Consider the following 23,224-nt stretch of genomic DNA (forward strand, 5'->3'; position numbering starts at 1 on the left):
GTCCGGTCAGGCGATGCAAACATAGAAATCATCAACATCTACATCATTCCTGCCACCTGTTGCCCCAGTGGATACCGTCCTAATATCAGCGCCTTACTCACTGGCAACAATCGTATTGTTACGAATATTAGCAAAACTAAGGGGTGCTGCCATCTCTAAGCCGATGCTAAGCAGCGCCTTGCATGTACATCCATAGATCAATCATTATGTATCTACATAAACGAATCAATCATTATGTCTACAGATATGTAGGTACACGCAGCTGAGAGCAACGCACAAGCACATGCAGATATCTTATCTGAAATGCTCCTAGAGGTATGTAATTGTGATTGTGGAAGTGTCGCTCACACATATAAGCGCATGGGGTATGAGAGAAGCTATAAAAATTATACATCTGTAGTTGTAGCTGAGAAATTTATAACTAAGTAAAATTCTGGAAGCGCCTAGAAGATGCCACGAGGAAATCACAGAGTATAAAAGCATCAGCGGTAGAGACGCTATGGGCAGTTTCAGTTAAGCACGATATCTGTCGGGCAATAGATCAGTTTCATTTAAGCTATCAGTCAGTTTGGTTATTAAGCAAGCTAGTTGCAAAGTATAAGTGTTATTGTGAAGTACTTTAATAAAGGCCATTTTTCCATTATTCAATATTGGAGTTATTTATTCAACAGTTTAGTGATTCGAACTTAGCAGAAGATTGCAAATAAGAGGATTTGCCAGTAAATTCGTTAAAATTGGTGTCAGAAGAGGAATTGTTGAATAAATTCCAGAGGACAACAAGGACATGGCAAAGATCAGTGAATTGAAGATCCAGCAACTGAAGAAGGAGTTGGACAGCCGTGGATTGAATACAACCGGCAATAAACTCGAACTTCAGGCACGACTACGAGAGGCAATCGAATTAGAGGGAATTAACGTGATAGAGTATGTTTTTCATCTTGATGGCGAGGAGACAACAAAAATTGAATAGAAAAACGAAACATCGCAGACAGTTATAAACACAGAGGAACATGATATTGGCTGCAATATCGGCACAAACATTGACAGTAGCATCAATGTCGTCGCAATTGGCATCCCAACTGGAAGCTCAAGAGGCACGTATAACAGAAATGTTATCACAAATATCCACAAATATGGCATCCCCACTGGAATCGCAAGAGACACGCATAACATCCAAGATGGAAACTCAACTGGAAGAACAGAAAACGTATATGTCATCACAGATGGAATCGCAAGAAACACGCATAACATCTAAGATCGAAGCACAGGAGACGCGTATTTCCGAAATTTCGGCACAAATTTCAGTATAGATATCATTTAATATCTCCACAAAACTCGAAGAGCAGGAAGTCCGTATATCATCGAAACTGGAAGCGCATATGGAAGAACAACTAACCCAGTTTCATGAAGGCTTCAGTGGTGGACAGGATAAAGTAGAGGCAGAGATGGATGCTTGAAAGATAGGATTCAGGAATTACAATTGAACCGCCCAATCGTTTCAACGTCTAATCTGAAGGTAAAAACTCTATCCTTTGACGTTTCTGTTCCTTTCCAGGTCTTTAAGCTACAGTTTGAGAAGACCGCAGCAGTGAACAACTGGAATGCTGAAGATAAAGTTGCAGCTCTATTCGTAGCATTGAAGGGACCAGCAGCCGAAATCCTACAAACGATTCCCGAGGGAGAGCGGAACAACTATGAAGCATTGATGGCCGCTGCCGAGAGACGTTATGGAAGCGAGCATAGAAAACAGATATTCCAAATGGAGTTACTAAACTGCTTCCAGAGGGTTGGTGAAACATTGCAAGAGTTTGCGTCCGATGTTGAAAGGCTGGCACATTTAGCGAATGCGGACGCACCCGTGGAATACACTGAAAGGGTAAAGATTCAGAGCTTTATAAATGGCATACAGGACGTCGAAACAAAGCGAGCTACATACGCAAACCCAAAGCCAACATTCGCAGAAACGGTATCACATGCTCTGATTCAGGAAACAGCGTCGCTTCTGGGTAAGCCAGTTTTCAAAGCACGCCGTGTGGAAGTAGAAAGGCCAGAGTGGGTAGACGCAATATTGGAGGCGCTGAAAGGATCGCAAAAGCGGAGTGAAAAAGTTATCAAATGCGGGAAGCCCGGTCACATTGCACGCCATTGCAATATTGGTCCTAATAGTTCCAACAATGTGGATGACTGTAAACGCAAAGCTGGAGGAGATGAGCAAGAGCGAGTAAGAGGTAGAGATCTAGAGCTAGATCCAGCTATTGAATGCCCTGTGATATCTGTGTTGCAAATTGGTAGAAAATCGAGCAGTCTTACCGTCAGAGGGAATGTGGATGGTAAAGAACATGTACTGACTGTTGATACGGGCGCATCTCATTCCTTGATTCGATCTGATTTGCTCTACAGGAGAGTAAAGTCATTACCTGGAGCGAGGTTGCGTACGTTCACTAGCGAGTATAACCAAGTCCGGGGAGAAGTGATCTGTGAAGTCTTAATTGGGAAGGTCATGGTTTTACACAAATTCGTTGTGGCGGAGATTGTTGATGAAGTTATATGGGGAGTGGATTTCTTGGTTGACCATGATATGCAGAGAAGGGTGATGTGTTATGAGAACCAAGATGTGCCACTTAACTTCAGTTCGGAAAAAATGTTCAGCAGTAAGCGAGTGCTGGTGGAGGAGATTCGACAGAGACCACGAAAGTCAAGGAAAGTAGATCGAGCAAAGGTTGATGGATCGAATGGGCCAAATAAAGCGAAATCAAAGGTACCTGCGAGAAAAACACTGGCATTGACAAACCCTAATGGACGCACTAAAACGACTGAAAGAATTTTCCAGAAAGAATGCAGGGGTGGTTTCAAGCCAGCGCGCACTACTGTTGTGAAACGTCAAGACGATACTGATGATGCAAAGTCTATCCGTCAAGATCAAGCTCTGCGAAGTAGTTCTTCATTGGCCAAGCAACAGAGTGCGAGGGAACGATCCAGGATAATGAATAGTAAGATGAAACACAGGTATGACAAGGAAAATAATTCAGAAGGTTTCCGGGAGGGAGATTTGGTACTGCTATACAACCCTCACCGGCGGAAAGGTGTTCCATCCAAATATCGATGCAGTTGGGAAGGCCCGTACAGAGTTTTGAAGACGATCAGTGATGCCATCTACCGCATACAAGCAATTGGGAAATCACGAAATAGAAGAGTGGTACATTTGGCGATGCTAGCAGCGTTTAGATCGAGAGATTTATCTGATCGGGACGATCAGACTTAGGGGGAGGGCAGTGTTACGAATATTAGCAAAACTAAGGGGTGCTGCCATCTCTAAGCCGATGCTAAGCAGCGCCTTGCATGCACATCCATACATCAATCATTATGTATCTACATAAACGAATCAATCATAATGCCTACACATATGTAGGTACAAGCAGCTGAGAGCAACGCACCAGCACATGCAGAAATCTTATCTGAAATGCTCCTAAAGGTATGCAATTGTGATTGTGGAAGTGTCGCTCACACATACAAGCGCATGGGGCATGAGAGAAGCCATAAAAATTATACATCTGTAGTTGTAGCTGAGAAATTTATAACTAACTAAGTAAAATTTTGGAAGCGCCTAGAAGATGCCACGAGGAAATCACAGAGTATAAAAGCATCAGCGGTAGAGGCGTTATGGGCAGTTTCAGTTAAGCACGCTATCTGTCGGGCAATAGATCAGTTTCATTTAAGCTATCAGTCAGTTTGGTTATTAAGCAAGCTAGTTGCAAAGTATAAGTGTTATTGTGAAGTACTTTAACAAAGGCCATTTTTCCATTATTCAATATTGGAGTTATTTATTCAACAGTTTAGTGATTCGAACTCAGCAGAAGATTACAAATAAGAGGATTTGCCAGTAAATTCGCTACAGTATTATCTTAGGTCATTCCAATGCCCGTCATTATCTATGGCATTCAAATTGCGGGCGGACAGTAGGGGTGAGATGTTGGCGGATCAAATAGAAGAAACGACGTTCTGCACAATAAACGGAGACGCCCCCGCACGTATGGTAGGAAGCTGTCACAGTTCGCCGGATATTTCAATCGTGAGCGCAGATCTCGTAAACTGCATCAACTGGCAGCCGATGGTAACATTGGCATCCGACCACCAGCCTATACTTATTTCGCTCGAGCGTACCTCCGACTTCATCGTCACAAAAAACGCACTTTCATTAACTTTAAAAAAGGAAAGTGGGTCGAATACAAATCCTTTACAGACAACCGCTTTGCTGCCCTCCCTATCCCGACTGATGCCCGCCATTGGGAGCGTGCTTTCCGCAAGGTCATTAAATCCGCCTCGGCTCGTTTCATTCCCGCCCGTAGAATTCCCGAAATTCGGTCCCACTTCCCGGCAGAGGCCGCAAGTTTAGAGAGAGAACGTTACCTTATAAGGCAGCTCGATCCCGGCAACCCCCAAATAATATATTGTAACGAATTTTACTTGCAATTCCTCTTACTTGCAATCCTCTGCTAAGTTCGAATCACTAAACTGTTGAATAAATAACTCCAATATTGAATGATGGAAAAATGGCCTTTATTAAGTACTTCACAATAACACTCAAACTGTGCAACGAATAGCTCAATAACCAAACTGATATCTTAAAGGAAACTGACTTTCAAAATAATAGTGCTATTGCTCGCTAGATATCGTCTTACTCGTAACTGCTTGACAATTCAAATCAAACTGAATTACTTCTTACTCGCTGGCGCCGCTTTTATAGTTTACGCTGCATACTTCTAGGCTCTTCGATTTCCAGAAGTTACTAGTTGTTTCGGCTACAAAATCGCCAGCCAGAACTACGTGCACAAATTATTGCTCTCTCTTGTGACAACTCAGATAAAGTATATGCATGTGTTTGTAGTTTACAGTCTCCCGCACACACATAAGCGTATAAGTAAATTCATCGGTGTGTGACATCTCATCTTTCGCTGCCTTGTATGTAAATGTTGCTCGTCGGAATGTGTACATATGTGTAGACGCAATTATTTATTCGTTTATGTAGATACATAATGATTGAATTATTGATGTGCATTCACGTCACTGCTTAGATCGGCTTAGAGCTGGCAGCACTCCTTAGTTTTGCTAATATTCGTAACACTGCCCTCCACCTAAGTCTGATCGTCCCGATCAGACAAATCTCTCGATCTAAACGCTGCTAGCATCGCCAAATGTACCATTCTTCTACTCCGTGGTATCTCAATGCTTTGTATGCGGTAGATGGTATCACTGAACTTCTTCACAATCTTGTACGGGCCTTCCCAACTGCACCGAAATTTGGATGGAACAACTTTCCGCCGGTGAGAGTTGTATAACAGTACCAAATCTCCCGCCAAGAAACTTTTCGAATTATTGTTCTCATGGTACCTGTGTTTCATCGTACCACTCAATACCCTGGTTCGTTCCTTTACACTCTGTTGTTTGGCCGATGAACTACTTCGTAGATCTTGCGCTGGACGGATTTGCTTTGCATAATCAGTATCGTTCCCACGTTTCCCCACAGTAGTGCGCTCTGGATTGAAACTACCTTCGCATTCCTTCTCGAAAATTCGTTGCTTCATTTTCCTGCGTCTTTTAGGTTTTGTCAATGCCAGTGTTTCTCTCGCAGGTACTTTTGATTTTGATTTATTTGGCCCATTCGATCTTTCAACCTTTGCCTTCGACTTTCGTGGTCTTTGTCGAGTCTTTTCCACCAGTACCCGATTACTGCTGAACCCTTTTTCCAAACTACAGTTAAGTGGTATGTCCTGGTTCTTATAGCGCATAATTTTTCTCCGCATATCGATCCTGATGTCATGGTCAACCAAGAAGTCCACTCCCAATATGACTTCATCAACGATCTCCGCCACAACGAATTTGTGTAGAACCATGACCTTCCCAATTAGGACTTCACATATTACTTCTCCCTGAACTTTGTTATATTCGCCTGTGACCGTACGCAATCTCGCTCCAGGTAATGACTTTATTCCCCTGTAGACCAAATCAGATCGAATCAAGGAATGAGATGCCCCCGTATCTACAGTCAGTACACGCTCTTTACCATCCACATTCCCTCTGATGGTAAGACTGCTTGATTTCCTTCCAATCTGCGACACAGATATCACAGGACATTCAACAGCCGGGGCAAGTTTTCGTTCTTTACTTTCGACACGCTCTTGCTCATTTCCGCCAGCTTTGCGTTTACGGCCACCCACATTGTTGGAACTATTAGGACCAAGATCGCAATGACGTGCAATGTGACCTGGGTTGCCGCACTTGAAACATTTAATAACTCCGGCATTCTTCTGTTGAGATCCCCTTAGTGCTTCCAAAATTGTGTCTACCCACTCCGGCTTTTCTACTTCCACACGATGAGCTTTGTATGCTGGTTTACTCAATAATGACGCCGTTTCCTGAGTCAATGCATGGGATACCGTTTCAGAAAATGTCAGCTTTGGGTTTGCGTATGTAGCTCGCTTCGTTTCCACGTCCCGTATGCCATTTATGAAACTCTGGATTTTTACCCTTTCAGTGTATTCCACGGGTGCGTCCGCATTTGCAAGATGAGCCAATCTTTCAATATCTGAAGCAAACTCCTGCAATGTTTCATTTGCTTTTTGGTAGCGGTTTTGCAACTCAATTTGGAATATCTGTTTCCTATGCTCGCTTCCGTAACGTCTCTCTAAAGCGCTCATCAATGTTTCGTAGTGGTTCCGCTCGTACTCTGGGATGGTCTGTAAGATTTCCGCGGCAGGCCCTTTCAGTGCCACGAACAGAGCTGCAACTTTATCTTCAGCATTCCATTGGTTCACTGCTGCGGTCTTCTCAAACTGTAGCTTAAAGACCTGAAAAGGAACAGAACCGTCAAAGGATGGTGTCTTTACCTTTGGATTACTCGCTGAAACAGCTGGGCGGTTTAGTTGTAACTGCTCCATACGACCTTTTAACGCTTCTATTTCGGCATCAATTTTGTCCTCGAGTTGTAAAATTTTTGCATCCTGCTCTTCCAGTTTCACAAAGAGCTGCGCTGATACCTGTTCCGAAATTTGTGCCGACATTTCAGATATACGTGCCTCTTGCGCTTCCAGTTGAGATGCCAAATATGTCTTCTGTTCTTCCAATTGTGTCTCCATCTTGGATGTAATCTGTGTCGACATTTCTGACATTCGCGTTTCTTGTGCTTCAATCTTCGATGTTATTCGTGTCTCTTGGGATTCCATCTGTGATGACATATACGTTTTCTGTTCTTCCAATTGTGATGACATGTTGGTAGATATTTGTGATGACATTTCGGACATTTGTGCCGATATTGCAACCAATATCATGTTCAGGTCTGTATTCGCCATTGTCTGCGGTGTTTCATTTTTCTCTTCAATTTTTGTTGTTGTCTCGTCCTCATCAGGATAAAAAACATACTCGTCCACATCAATTCCTTCTGCTTCCATTGCCTCTCGTAGCCGTGCCTGAAGTTCGAGTTTAACGCCGCTTGTATTCATCCCACGGGCTTCCAACTCCTTCTTTAGTTGCTGGATCTTCAATTCACTGAACTTTGCCATGTCCTTGTTGTCCTTTGCAATTTATTCAACAATTCCTCTTCTGACACCAATTGTAACGAATTTTACTTGCAATTCCTCTTACTTGCAATCCTCTGCTAAGTTCGAATCACTAAACTGTTGAATAAATAACTCCAATATTGAATGATGGAAAAATGGCCTTTATTAAGTACTTCACAATAACACTCAAACTGTGCAACGAATAGCTCAATAACCAAACTGATATCTTAAAGGAAACTGACTTTCAAAATAATAGTGCTATTGCTCGCTAGATATCGTCTTACTCGTAACTGCTTGACAATTCAAATCAAACTGAATTACTTCTTACTCGCTGGCGCCGCTTTTATAGTTTACGCTGCATACTTCTAGGCTCTTCGATTTCCAGAAGTTACTAGTTGTTTCGGCTACAAAATCGCCAGCCAGAACTACGTGCACAAATTATTGCTCTCTCTTGTGACAACTCAGATAAAGTATATGCATGTGTTTGTAGTTTACAGTCTCCCGCACACACATAAGCGTATAAGTAAATTCATCGGTGTGTGACATCTCATCTTTCGCTGCCTTGTATGTAAATGTTGCTCGTCGGAATGTGTACATATGTGTAGACGCAATTATTTATTCGTTTATGTAGATACATAATGATTGAATTATTGATGTGCATTCACGTCACTGCTTAGATCGGCTTAGAGCTGGCAGCACTCCTTAGTTTTGCTAATATTCGTAACAATATATATAAACCAACGCATCAGATTGCTTGTGAATGAACACAAGCGGGCGAAATGGGAGGAGCACCTAAGCGGTTGTAACTTCTCTACCGGTATAGGTAAACTATGGTCCACCGTAAAGTCCCTATCGAATCCGACTAGGCACAATGACAAAGTTTCCGTCGCCTTTGGCGATGAAGTGCTGTCGGATGCGAAAAAATGCGCGAGCGCTTTCTGTCGACAATATATAATGCTTTCTACGGTCGACAAAGATAGACGGAGGGCCAACAGACACGCACATAAACATAAATTCAGCGTGTCACCAATTACCATCATCGCCAAAGAGGCTGAGGATGCCATCGGTCATGCTAAACCATCAAAATCAGTGGGCCCAGACGGCATAGCCATGCCGATGCTTAAAAGCCTAGGGAAAGAGGGTTTCAAATATTTAGCACATGTCTTCAACCTGTCTCTTTCCACCTTTGTCATACCCGAAAAATGGCCAAAATGGTCCCGCTACTAAAGCCTGGGAAACCAGCTATCGCCAATAGACAAGAAGCTCGAAGCCATTTTGCTCCCCTACTTCAAAGCATATTTGCAGCTAGCCTGTCATCAGCATGGCTTCAGAAAACTCCATAGCACCACCACCGCGCTAAATGCCATCAGCACCCAAATAAATTGCGGTTTAAATCAAAACACCCACCACAGAACAGTACTCGTTGCGCTAGACCTATCAAAAGCTTTTGATACGGTCAACCATGGCACGTTACTGCAAAGCCTGGAAGGGTCTACCCTTCCCCTATGTCTTAAAAGGTGGACCGTAAATTATCTTTTTTTTTTATAAATTATCTGGGTGGTCGGCGGGCATCGGTGCAATTTAGAAATGAAACATCAAAACCAAGAAGAATTAAACAAGGGTGCCACAGGGTGGTGTCCTATCCTCTTTTGTTTAATTTCTACATATCCAAGCTACCTTCGCCACCAGAAGGAGTTACTATCGTTTCCTGCGCCGATGACTGCACAATAATGGCCACAGGCCTAGGCCCACAGATCGATGAGCTTTGCAATATAATAAACGGCAACCTCCCTGATCTCTCCGGTTTTTTCGCCTCGCGAAACCTGGCATTATCACCGACTAAATCCTCCGCCACCTTATTTACAACATGGACGTCCCAAATGTCGACCATTTTGAACATCCACGTCGATAGCACTACGCTACCGACTGTCCTACACCCCAAAATCTTGGGTGTGTCGTTTGATCAGGATCTGCATTTTGGTGAGCACGCAGCCGCAATTGTACCGAAAATACAGAGCCGTAATAAAATCATCAAATCCCTTGCTGTCAGTACTTGGGGAAAAGACAAAGAAACGCTCATTACCACATACAAATCAATTGGCCAGCCGATTGCATGCTATGCGTCCCCTATATGGTTGCCAAGCCTAAAAATTACCCACTGGAAGAAGCTACAGGCCTGCCAAAATACTGCTCTCAGAACCGCCACGGGCTGCCTTCTTATGTCCCCAGAACACCATCTACATAATGAGGCGAGAATACTCCCCATCAGGGAGAGAAATGAGATGCTGACCAAACAGTTCCTGTTGAATACCCAGAAACCTGAGCATCCCAACAGACATCTGATTGATGAGCTAACACCGCCTAGGGACTTAAGGAGTCATCTCCGAAAGCATTTTGAGGAAATACGGCACCTGAGAACTCAGCCGTATGAAGCAAAAAAACACAAGCAGGTCCTTGGTGAACTCCACAAACAGGCGTCGGACCTCTATGTCAGGAATTGCCCGGTGAATCCAGTACTCAAAGAACAGTACCCAAAACTTGCGGAAGAGGAACGCATACTCCCCAGAGAAACGCGAGTCACTCTAGCTCAACTTCGTTCTGGATACTGTAACAGGTTAAACTCTTACCTATTCAGAATCAACCCCGGCATACAAACGGTATGCCCCGCTTGCAATATGTCCACACATGACACCAACCATTTCTTTAATTGTAATTTGGAACCAACGCCTCTAACTTTCATTATGGTCCACCCCTGTTGAAACAGCAAGTTTCCTTGGACTCCCGTTAGAGGATATTGATGACAATTTGTGATCGGTCGCAACTATTAGGTGGGGCGAAGCACTAATTACAACAACAAAAACATTGTGCATTTAAACATAAGATCAGCTGTTTTTGACGTATGAATTGACCCTTTCCTTTAGCTCTGTTTTTTCGCACTCTTTTTTTTCTTCCCTCATGAGTCAACTATGACGTAGTTGCGCAGAACGAAGCAACCATTGTGAATGATGACTAAGTGTGATATCTTCTGCATAAACGTCAAAATTCCAAAGTGATTGGATCACCTGATTTGTATTTGACTATCGCTGTCTCATTCTGTCTCTCTTTCTATCACCCGCTGAAGATAGGCGCCGCCATATTGAACAGCCTGTCAAAACGCTGAAAAGTAGCCATTTTGAACAGCCTGTCAGGCAGTTGAGAGATAAGATAACACACTAACGTCGTTATTATGTATAACGCAAAGTGACGCGGCGGCCACCGTGGTGTGATGGTAGCGTGCTCCGCCTATCACACCGTATGCCCTGGGTTCAACTCCCGGACAAAGCAACATCAAAATTTTAGAAATAAGATTTTTCAATTAGAAGAAAATTTTTCTAAGCGGGGTCGCCCCTCGGCAGTGTTTGGCAAGCACTCCGGGTGTATTTCTGCCATGAAAAGCTCTCAGTGAAAACTCATCTGCTTTGCAGATGCCGTTCGGAGTCGGCATAAAACATGTAGGTCCCGTCCGGCCAATTTGTAGGGAAAATCAAGAGGAGCACGACGCAAATTGGAAGAGAAGCTCGGCCTTAGATCTCTTCGGAGGTTATTGCGCCTTACATTTATTTATTTTTTAAAGTGACGCGAGGAGTCACTTTCACCCAAGTGAAACAAAATTCGTATCATATAAGACCATTCATTCACTTCAGTGACTCTCGGTGACTATCGGTGACTGCAGGTGATTGTCTTACGTTTTTTCGTATTATATAGCGACGCAAAGTGTGACGAACACTCATTTTTGCTGTCAAAATATTCACTTGCTTCTGGGTCGCGTTTGCTTCATTCACTTCGCTTTTTTATTATGGTTTTTTTTTTATCATTTTTGAGTAAAAATTGAAGAATATTGACATTTCGTGGAAAAAAAGATTGAAATTTTCCATAGACAGCCGATAAAGGCTATATTTATAACTTCATTCAATGTGGATGCATATTTCATAAAATTTTACAGGAATACAAAAAAAAAAAGCGAAACCTATAAAAATTATAGCCAGGGACCCAAACTGTAATTCCTTTTGTAAAAAAAATACTTCAGAAAAAATGATTGGTGGTTCAATGTGGTCATATTAAATCGGTCCCGAGATGGTCGAACTTGTACCTTAATGGTGCTTGTTACCGGAACATACCAAATATATATCCGGTAAAGGACCATAAACATCGATAACGCTCCCCGAAACCTTCGGGGAGTTTCTTTATCGCTATAACAACAACAGCAATTGGTTGTGGTTTTTCGATAACAAGTTTCTAGTGTTAGTAGGAAAAAGTGTAGTGTCCCTACAGGTTTCAAATCCAGCTATTTACGAGAATGGATTGGTAAAAAAATCGTTTCATTTGGACGAAGCGTATCTTAGTTATGAGGTCGCTCTTTTATTCTGTTCTTAAAAAATAGAAGTCCGGATATAACTTTTATTTTCGGCCTTATAAAATAAATGCCCGGATTTTAATTTTCTTATAAATCAGTGATTCTGCTGATTCCCGAACAACGTAGTAAATTAAGCCTCAAAGGTGTATCGCAAATTATCTGTCTCGTCAGAATTAAACAAAGGGTACCACAGGGTGGTGCCCTACACTCGCTTCTGTTTAACTTCTACATATCGAAGCTCCTTTCGCCACCAGATAGAGTTACCATTCTATCCTACGCCAATGAGGGAATGATACTGGCTACAAGTCTCGGGCCACCCGTCGATGAGCTGGGTAAAAAATAAATAACCTTCTCCTTATTTACAACATGGACGAGCCAAATGTCGACCATATTGAACATCCACGTCGATGGCATCACGCTATTGACTTACACCCAAAAATCTTAGGTGAGACGTTCGATCAGGATCTACATTTTGGTGAGCATGCAACCGCAATTATCCCTACAATCCAGAGCCGTAATAATATCCTCATTTCTCTTGCCGGCAGCAGTTGGGGTAAAGAAACACTCATTGCCACTTACAAAGCAATTGACCGGTCGAGTGCATGCTACGCGTCCCCGATACGGGCTGTATTCTTGTGTCCCCAGAACACCATCTACATAATGAGGCGAGAGTACTCCCCATTAGGAAGAGAAATGAAACGCTAACCAAACAGTTGCTGTTGAATACGCAGAAACCTGGGCATCCCAACAAACATCTGATTGATGAGTCTATACCGCCCAGGGGCTTAAAGGATCATCTCCGTAAGCATTATGAGGAAATACGGCTCCTGAGAACACACCCGTATGAAGCAAAAAAGCACAAACAGGTTCTCAGTGATATCCACAAACAGGCAATGGACCACTATGCCAGGAATTTCCCGGCAAATCCAGTACTCAAAGAAAAATTCCCAGAACTAGCAGAGGAGGAACTCACTTTTCCTAGGAAAATTCACGTCTCTCTAGCTAAACTTCGATCTGGGCACTGTAACAGGTTAAACTCTACGTATCCAGAATCAACCGCGACATACAACTTGAAAGAACATTGAGGGAATTTTATAATAATACAATAATGGTAATACTCTAGAACAGAGGTTTACTGCTAATACGCGTCGAAAATATCGTGAGAGGTGTCAAACGAAAATAAAAATATTAGCTCGTTCAAAAGTTATTACGAAAAATCGAAACATAGCCCCGGGTTCCTCCGGAACCGGGGATGGCATCCGTAGTATTTTTGCGCAGAACACCTTTCTGCGTTGGTTGTCTTCGGACGCGCTTATAAAATATTACTCTGGCCGGTCTACCAATGGGGTGGGATCAAAATTAAATGCGTACACATCATTACAACAACCACATTAAAATTGCCACCTTCAACTGCAAATATCTACGGACAGAGATAAACATTTTACAACATACGCGTCTTTTGACACCTCTCTCTATATTTTTGGACGCGTATTGGCAGTCGACCCCTGTTCTTGCCGTATACCAGAAATTTTGTTTGTCGTAAAAAACGCCAGCTTTTATATTATGAGAAAGAACAGGTTAACGTTATAACCAGTTTAGCGTTAACAACTGCAACGAGACTGTGTCTAAGGAAGCTTGAGCGTAGCCCATACGGCCATAGTGGTATGAGCTTCAAGGCGCATGGTACCAAAATTGCAGCTGTAGTGCAAGGCCGCAATAAAATCAACAAATCGCTTGCCGGCAGTTCTTGGGAAGAAGATAAAGAAACACAAAATTCCACTGTTTATTTGCTACTCGTAGCCAGTTTAAGTACACACACTCGAATTTTCCATATTTAAAACTATATATAAACTATAGGTATTAAAAACAGCTCAATATAAAAGAGCATATTGAAAAATAAACAAGCACTTGTTTTTAATAACGTTTAATCAAACAATCAATATTGCAATTTACACTGTTTTCTTTTTTTCACAATTGTCAGGTGTTTCCCTGCAATATTGGCAGCTCGTTGAAACGATGTTATTCCGAAAAAATTGCACTGCAAATTTTTCCGAAATAACAAAAGTAATAAGTGGCTATACTGGCTACGTATTGGGTTTGACAGTCTGAGTGAACACTTAGTGACTACGTAAGACGACAAACGCGAATACGTAAGAAGTTATAAAATACGAATTCTGTGTGAATGTGAGTGAATTCGACGCAAACATTCACGGTGAAATACATAATGAGGGCCTTAGTCATCATTCACAATGGAAGCAACTTTGAACTCATGAATGCGTAATCTGGGGCCCTATTCGCTAACTGTGAGTTTTAAGGTGTACACAAGAAATTGTGTAAACTTTGAAATTCTGATTCTGTAAAGCAAAACTGTGAACAAAAAAACTCACTGATAAAAACTTCGTGAGTTTTCTTGGCAGCCAGTGTACACTATTCTGACATTCAAAACTCATACGCACTGTTGCAGAATGACTTTTTTGTTTTCATGGCGTTTGATGAATATTTTCTCACTGACATAAGACTTTTACATTCAGCGCTCATTCAGCAAAACAATGTACACAATAATTTACAGAATCGCATGAAAATTTAAAGTGCAAATTGTGTGTGCAAATGAGTTTTCAATGTGTACATTTTTCAGTTTATCACAGTTACGGAATTGACACCCTGGGAAGGGGATTTGTGTTTGGGTTTTGTGAAATTTAGAAAATTTAAAGCGGCAACGCTGAGTCGAAACCTTATATCGATAGGTCTATGTTATCTCGAAGCTATTGGGCGCCAAATGGGATTTTGCGCTGAATACATCGAAAATAAAAACGTCATCTTTGATAAAAACATAGATGAAAATAAAAATAACGACACCATGAACATGGATTTTAGTACAGCAAATGGTAATTCCGTAAAGGAAAATGAATATGCTGACGAAAATAAAGATGAGCAGCAATACTTAGACCTCATACAGACTATAATTTCGATTGGTAATACAAGTTGTAAAATTTATTAGATACTAACCACTTTTTTTTATCAAATGCAGGTGTAGATCGGGCAGACCGCACTGGTGTTGGAACCAGGTCAATTTTTGGTGCACAGATGAGATTTAACCTTAGAAATAGCTTCCCATTGTTAACCACAAAACGGGTATTTTGGCGAGCTGTTGCTGAAGAACTACTTTGGTTTGTGCAAGGGCAGACGGACGCCAAATTACTGCAAGAAAAGAATATTCACATATGGGACGGAAATAGCAGTCGCGAATTTTTAGACAAATGTGGATTTTGTGAACGTGAAGAAGGCGATCTGGGGCCCGTGTATGGATTTCAATGGCGGCACTTTGGAGCAAAATATCGGACATGCAAGGATAGTTACAAATGTGAGGGCATAGACCAGCTTCAACAAGTTATTGATACAATCAGAAATAACCCAAACGATCGACGCATCATAATGTCTGCTTGGAATCCTGTTGATATACCACAAATGGCATTACCACCATGTCATTGTTTGGCGCAATTTTACGTTGCCAAGGGGGAGTTATCATGTCAATTATACCAACGTAGTGCAGATATGGGCTTGGGTGTTCCATTCAATATTGCTTCCTATGCACTGCTCACTTACATGATTGCACATGTAACTGGACTTTGTCCTGGTGACTTGGTTCATACGTTAGGTGATACTCATGTATATAACAGTCACATTGAACCATTGAAGGAACAATTAACGCGAAAGCCGCGCACATTTCCAAAGCTAATTATTAGGCGAAATGTGAAAAACATCGATGATTTTATATTCGATGATTTTGAAATTGTTGGCTACAAACCGTATCCTAAAATCGACATGGAAATGGCTGTTTAGTATTTTTTTTATCATTACCTATTTAATAAAGTTATAAGATATATGTACATGTTCAAATTCTAATATCATCAAAGAGGATAAATATAATAAGAGCCATCACTCGTTATTTTTTAGGCATTTACTCGATGTAAATTGTGAGGTAGTCGCTACTTTTGTTTTATGAGGGACATTTTTGAATTAGCTCCCCATTTATCCATGTGGTGTTGTCACTTTATGCAAACGTGTTTTTTGGAGAGAATTAAATACAGTCGGAAAAATAAACACAAATACCCCATGAAAATGTATAGAAGACACTTATAAACATCTCGCCCAAAAAAAAAGTAGCGACTACCTCATAGTTTACATCGAGTAAATGCCTAAAAAATAACGATTGACGGCTCTTATTATATTTATCCTCTTTGCTATCATAACCGGAAAGTGTCCTTCCCAGACCTTATGTTTTCCTACTTAATTTTAAATGAACTAGAAGTTCCCATTAATCGCTATTCCTTCCCTCTCCACACTCCAAATTCAACTTATTCTCCATCCCTCTCTCTTTATACCTATCGTCCTCTCACTCTGCAACTGTTTCTCTCCTTAACATACCTATATCGATGACATTTTATCATTAATCATCAATTGACGTTTAATAGCCTGGGCAATTTTTTTGATGCATTACAAGTCGCGCCAAGAGCTCCAAGGTAGGTCGTGTGCCTTCACCTGTCCCTCTCAACACACTCTAGATCTTCCCCTTCATCTGCTTCCATAAAGGGGTGCGGGTATATATACTATCTGGGGCAGAGTGTTTTATCATTCCCGTAATATGACTCAATAAAACCTTGGGGGTTTTGTTTGTCGCACAATGCTAGGCTGCTTAATGCTCATTCAGCTAGTTGTTAACCTTCCTTCGATTCACACTGTTGTCTCACGGATGGGGCTACTTCTTCTGGCCCTCATATATACAAGTATCCTTTTTAAAAGCTCTATCGAAGTCGACGTATACGCCTTTGTTCTTTGCTTTTTAATTACACGAAAATTTAATATTTCCTGAACATAATCGCCCGCAAGCATGATCGAAGATGAGCAATTGCAGTTGAATATAACACTATTGAATTACAAAGTAATTAAATAAAATTATTAACAGTGATATTTCAATCCATTGTATCAATCATCCTCTATGGGAATTGTACTTTGCCACTCGTTCGGATTAACGAAAATATCAGAAATAGTTCCGCGTAATGTAAATATTCCACGATTTAGTGGAACTGGTCGTGGTTTCTTATCGGCCTCAGCAAGCCATTTCTTCCATGCTTCGGCAGCCATTTGACGCCGTTCTTCCTCCATTAAACGACGTCTTTCTTCTTCCTCTCGTTTAAGAGCACGGCGTCGTTCCTCCTTTATTTGTTTTTCGCGCTCCCATGCTTCTAGTTTAGCTTGTGCTTCTTCTTCACTTATTTGTGATTTTGATGGTTTCTCTTCCTGCTCGATTTGTGGTTTCATTCTATCACGCGATATTGTTTGGCGTGATTTGTTTTTAAGCCACTGTTGAAACTTTTCTTCTGAAAGACGCTTTCTAGCTTCTTGCTCCTTTCGTTTCTGCTCCTCTGCTCTTTTGCGACGTTCAGCTTCATCTGATATAAGCTTTCTGTGAATATGAAAATAAAAAGTTTTATTTATTCTTAGGGTAAAAGTCTAGAACAGCGGTAGACTGGAAAAGGTGTCAAAAGACACGCTTTTATCTCAGTATCAATTATCCGAAGGCGGAAGCAAAAAATTGTATCGTTCCGAAACGATGGGTAGGGTCCACAGTATTTCTGTGCAAACACCTTTCCGCATTGCCGGCCTTCGGTCGCGCTTATAAAAAATTACCCTAGACGGTCCCCCAATGATGTGGGATCAAAATTAAATCCCTGCAAAATCCATTGGTACACATTTTTTTCCTGTGTACAACAAATTAATACCAACCAGAAGAATAAAGTCTTCGGATTATTTTTGTCGATGCCAATACGCGTCGTTTGACAACTCTTCCGATATTTTTGGAGGCGTATTAGCAGTCCACCGCTGCTCTAGATTGTTACCATCTTTTGTTGCCAATGGAAGACCAACATACCTTTTGGCAGATAGCCAAGTTTCATAAGCTAGGTCAGGCTTCAAAACAATCTTAGCCGCTTCACAGTGCTTACGGTATGAGAATGTATAGTCACGCGTAGTTGGGTAGTTATCTTCCGATTGCAAATCCAATGGCGGCACAATGTCACTTTGATTCTCCGAGTTTGGTTGAGGTCTATTCTGTTCGTTTATGCTACTTCTTTCGCTTTGGTCTGGTGTTTTTTCAATAAAAGCTGCGGGGTTGATGTACCTAGAAAAAGGTTAACCACAAGATATGTAAGTAACAACTACTCAATGTAATGTGATATGTAGTTCTTTACCTTACGCTTGCTTTGGTTTCGCAACTTCTTGAGCTTAGATTGGCGCGAGAAGTGTTAGTGCTTGTACTGCTGGTACTTAATGAAATAGCAAGGCTACGCGCCGAATGGCGTCTTTCAATTTCGTTGCCGTTGTCATCAACGCGTGTAGTGTAGAAGGCCATGATAACAAATTCTTCCAATTGATATTTACTATTGTTTCGAAAACTCCAACGATTAGTAAGAAACCGTTTTCAAAAAATTATTTCAAAATATATTTTTTTCGCTTTTTGGGTTATTTAGAGCAAAATTTGGATGTTAAAAAATTCACAAAAACTGAATTATCTTGGAAATGAAATATTTTGAACGTGTTTTAAATATAATTTTGAGTACGATGAAACAGGTTGCCAATGTTAATTTTTTTATAATCGAGTTTTTTCGGTCAAAGTAGTTTGGTTGCCTTGGTGGGTCATATGGATAAAACTAGTAAACTCCATGGTTCAACCACTATTGAATCATACCAACCCATTTTCAATAGCAATCGCTTCAAATTTCTATGAAATTTGAAATATAGATAATATCGCTCACAAGTTTCATGCGTATGGGCCAATATATAAGTAAAGCATGTGCAAAATCGAGCGCATAAATATAAACGTTAACTTTATTATTATATTGTAAATAATCATTATAACCTGCTCCTACATATATATGTAATAATTAACGCGAAAATTGATGAACTTGCATGGCAGGCTTTATATTGGTTTTAATTCCAGCTGGGGCTTTGTTTATTTGACTAACACCGCCTGGACTTGCTGAGCTCATGGGTGCTGAGCCACGCAATGGGGGTACCATCATATTACCAGGACCTCCTGAAGGGACATTCATGGGAACATTGACTTTCAAGCCCTTGCCCATTCCAACAGCGGCTACTAGGGCATGAGTGTCAGCCATACTGCTAGTTTGTTGTATACCTTTAAAAAAACGTAAAACATTACATGAACAAGGGGACAAGATAAAAAGTGTTTAGTGAACCTGATCTAGTTGATGATTCGATCTCCCATTCTTCACGCGCCTTACTAACCATATCCAATACGTGCGAAACTACTTTATTGTATTGTGTTACTTGTTTCATGGCTGCTTCGGTTGTCAAATTTGCAGCCTTTTGCTCGTTTTGAATCATTTTTTGCTCATTTAGTGGATCTGGTTTGGTACGCAAGTAGTCTGGTACAATATCATGCGAAAATACTGGTACACGCCCCTGAGTTAGATTAACTAACGACTCGTCTCGCTCTGGAGATAGCATAAGCGGCAGCACGGTCCTATTCCGTAGTGGAGGGCATATTTCTTTTGCGAGTATTTTGGATAGGCCAGTTAACTGGTTACCGGAAGAAAACACCAATATAAATTTGTAGGTGCTGTTTTGTTCTTGGTATTACTTACATGACTTGAAATTATAGCAAAATTATCAAGGAATGTGGGCCAATTGATAATTTCATATTCTGTTTCAAGTTTTTGTATCATGCCACCAATAGACATCTTTAAGTCATTGAGCCTACTTAGAATGGCGTCCAATGTCATTTCCAATTGCTTCTCTTCACGTTGCATTCTGCTTGTTTCTTATTTTACCTATTTATTTTCTGCTTTAAATAAATTTTAATTTTTCGTTTAGGCGATGTTTTGTTTATGCTGTAGATGTATCTTAGAGCAAAGTTATCGCTTGTCAAGTCGACTGTTCACAACAAGTAGAACGGTTGCAGTTGCGACCATGTCGGTAATGCAGTTTATTAACCTTTAATGAACTAAAATGTATTTTTCTTGTGTTTATACAAAGCCTAGCATATAAGTATAACATATATAAAAACAAACGAGTTTTTATTTCGTTAGGTCTTTTTGACATTCGGCTGTTTTTTCTGACAATAAATTTTTTTTTTGGTTTGTAAATTTTGTGCACATAATTATACGTAACCCAATATTTTTGTGAAATAAGTAAATTAAGAGTTACATGGGCATGGACTAAGAAGGGTTCATAGTAGTAGTTCCAAAGATAGCAATACATGAAACTGCATCTGATTCAACTTGCCTTTCGCTGACCGTATTGAATAACATCTTGAGGGGATCTGCCTCTATCTAGGGTAAAATGAAGCGGCTAACATTAAGCATGTCACTATTTACACATTTTTGGCCAGTAAGTGACCATTTCTGGAAAATTTGTGAAGACTTTGATCCACATTCCTTCCCGTCATCGTGTGGCGATTTGGTTTCACTGCAAAAACTCAACTAATTGGCACCGTACAAGGCGAATCTATACCAGGTGGTGGCAAAGCGAATTCAATCAATTCGCCGTGCAGATGAATGTCAAGTCAAAAGAAAATTTTCATAGATTTCGATTAACTGACATTTTGTTGTATAAAGGCTTTGTATGGAAAATTATCAAGAAGAAGCAATCAGCTGATGGGATAACACCACCTATAAAGAATTCGCCTTGGCACCGTATTTACCAATCGATCGCCACACCTACCACATCACTAACCATCGCGGCCTTGGCTATATGTTAACTACTATATTTGTTTGCAGATGCGCATTTCACAAAAAATTTAAAAGTGAAAAACAAAATTGAAGAAAAATCAAAAATTTGCTTTATTTTTAAATCTTGAATTCTCAATTTAGGTTGAAAAGTATGATCAAAAAAAATCTAAATTTTTTCTTTTGTACTGCCTTGCCGACAGTTTTCGTCTATTTAGGTAGCATTTTATGCAAACTCGCATACAGCCTTAACTTTAAGCGCTACATACAGGGTCAAATGAAAAGGATACTAGTTGAGTAAGTGACGCCGTTTTCTAAGTGTTGTATATTTGGTCTAGAAAACGTAAAATATTTTCTAAACTACCTTTCCTTGACTGAGAGAATTGCCTCAATGTTATTGTGTAACTCATTTATGTTGGGGGATTTGTTTTTAAGGGAAATTGTTTCTGTATTATAATGTTTCGATAAATTTTCCTAAGTGTTTCTAGCTTGAAGTCCAAGACAAATTAAAGTAGTGTAATATAGGTATTATACACATACATGTTTATGTTTTTTTTCACAAACAAAAACAAATTTGAATATTTTATGTTTTATTTCCTTTTGTTTGGAGATTGATTTTGATATGGTTTAAAAAAAGAAGGTAGTTCCACTCAAAATTTTTTGAGGTATTTGGGGATCTTTGGAGTTTCATAATGTTTGTTGTTTTGCTAAAAGCGTTGCCATACCGTTGCTGTTTAAGGCGAAATTGTGGTTTTTCGTGATTGAAATTTTATTCAGCTTAGCACGATTTATGTGCATAAATATCTATTGGGACTACAGTAAAACATCCAATTTTATGGAAAAATAGTGGATAATGACTCATATCTTTATGGCAGCTTGTCCCCTAGACAAAAAACAATACACGAAAAATCCTTTTGTTATATCATGGTCCTATTATCATGCCTCTACAGTGGATATTTCTCAAGGCATGTTGAGAAAAAGTCTACCTCCAAAGTCTGCAGTGAGTGGTAGATGTTTAATTTGTTACGTTTGTGGGACGCCACATCCATGTCAATGCTAAAACGGCACAGAATATGTATAGGTGGGGCTTAAGGTGCCCCCTGGTACAAAGAGCAAAAAAACTCTCATAACTAGTGGCTAACCTGCAGAGCTACAGGGCAGTGTTCTCTCTAAAAAATGGTTTAACAATTCCCTCCTCAAGAGCTACGCTTGAATTATACAATAAATATAAAATGTGGACTTGAAGCCAATTTATCACCATTCAATTACGTAAAAATTGCGTTTAAGTATTCTGAACACTTTAGAAATTGCGGTGTCGGTTTAAAAGGACCTCCTTTGGGCAAACGATTGAAAAACGTGTATGTTTTGTCAACATGTTCTGAGCAAACGTACGGACACTTAAGAAGGCTATATTCCCTTGCTTTGTATACTTCGACCCACAGTAGATCTGCACAAAGGTCGGAGTGCTTCCAGACCTAGTAATAATAATAATACTTCGACCCATGTTTATCCACCACAGCAATTTTCTGGAGCTCAAAAAACTTATTACAAACCTTCTTTTCTAGGCTGATATTTCGTATTAAAATATTTCTTTTATATTTATAATAACTATGAAAGTAATTTAGTCGTATAGGTTAATATAAAATCCATCAAAATTAGAAAAATTCGTAACATTTTTCAACCTGGTAGCTTGTTTTTGGTGAAATTGTCATTGTCCCCGCAAAAGTCAAATAGCTAACGCCACACTAAATGGAACTACCTCCATTTTTTGTATCATGGATTATGAAATATTACATTGCGCAAAACCGGTTATACCTTATAAACACTCATGTCCGCTTTTTCAGTGCGAGTTTGAACTCCAGTTAAAGTTCGATCACATAAAATGTTGCTGCTTATTTCAGCTGCTTAAGCGGTCGAAGCGGCAGGGTTAAACTTTAGTCAACTTTGACTGGAGTTTAAGCTTGCACTAAAAACCGAGCATAAGTCGCTATTTACAAACAAATAATTTGTTGCAGGAACTTGTTACTTGAAGAGGGTGACGAGGAAAGCGGACGGGCACATATTTTTACCCAGCTTTCATTAGCTCAGGTTGTATAAATTAGAGGTTACGCCGATCACTGGGCGGCGCGTCGATGTACGCCGGTGTTGTTATTTTAGAAAGCTTGATGTCTCTATTTAAAAGAAACAATAGTTAGGAAAGGTTTTGTTTGTATTTATTTAAGAAATTCAACGTTTTGGCCATTTCGGAAAGATCCGGGGTGTTTGCCTCAAAATCTCGTAGATCGTTCAAAAAATTTCAGGAGTGGCTCCTTGCGGAGGGATTGTCACTCGTTCACTTACTCTAGAGAGGCTTCGAACCTAACCCCGGTCTTTGGAATTGGTACTGCTGCGTCTGCTGAAAAGAAATAGAGATACATAAAATGGTCACACTTTTGTCTGTATATCTCGTGCAAAGCGTAGCTTCACCTGGAGTTAACTCCTAATAAACGTCGCGAACACAATTTCTTGAAATCATTTGTGGCTCCTTGGCG

At 40.4% G+C, this 23,224-nt stretch overlaps 3 protein-coding genes across 3 annotated transcripts; 1 reads left to right on the forward strand and 2 right to left on the reverse strand.

Annotated features, from left to right (window-relative positions):
• Positions 1 to 14,693: 14,693 nt before the first annotated feature.
• Positions 14,694 to 18,575, forward strand: Ts (Thymidylate synthase). Its single transcript, XM_067778442.1, has 2 exons — positions 14,694 to 14,918; positions 14,975 to 18,575. Exons 1-2 carry the CDS (start codon positions 14,723 to 14,725, stop codon positions 15,784 to 15,786), a joined length of 1,008 nt encoding a protein of 335 aa, XP_067634543.1. The 5' UTR covers positions 14,694 to 14,722; the 3' UTR covers positions 15,787 to 18,575.
• LOC137247492 (coiled-coil domain-containing protein 34-like) lies at positions 16,327 to 18,680 on the reverse strand. The gene is made up of 3 exons (XM_067778443.1): positions 18,195 to 18,680; positions 17,876 to 18,124; positions 16,327 to 17,410 (listed from the first exon to the last, which is right to left on the reverse strand). The coding sequence occupies exons 1-3, from the start codon at positions 18,353 to 18,355 to the stop codon at positions 16,930 to 16,932; spliced, it is 891 nt and encodes a 296-aa protein (XP_067634544.1). The 5' UTR covers positions 18,356 to 18,680; the 3' UTR covers positions 16,327 to 16,929.
• A 126-nt stretch (positions 18,681 to 18,806) lies between these two features.
• On the reverse strand, positions 18,807 to 19,913 carry MED8 (mediator complex subunit 8). The gene is made up of 3 exons (XM_067778444.1): positions 19,611 to 19,913; positions 19,203 to 19,545; positions 18,807 to 19,141 (listed from the first exon to the last, which is right to left on the reverse strand). Exons 1-3 carry the CDS (start codon positions 19,773 to 19,775, stop codon positions 18,888 to 18,890), a joined length of 762 nt encoding a protein of 253 aa, XP_067634545.1. The 5' UTR covers positions 19,776 to 19,913; the 3' UTR covers positions 18,807 to 18,887.
• Positions 19,914 to 23,224: the final 3,311 nt, after the last annotated feature.

This window comes from Eurosta solidaginis, chromosome 4 (genome assembly GCF_040869045.1).
Source record: "Eurosta solidaginis isolate ZX-2024a chromosome 4, ASM4086904v1, whole genome shotgun sequence".
NCBI classification, from domain to species: Eukaryota; Metazoa; Arthropoda; class Insecta; order Diptera; family Tephritidae; genus Eurosta; species Eurosta solidaginis.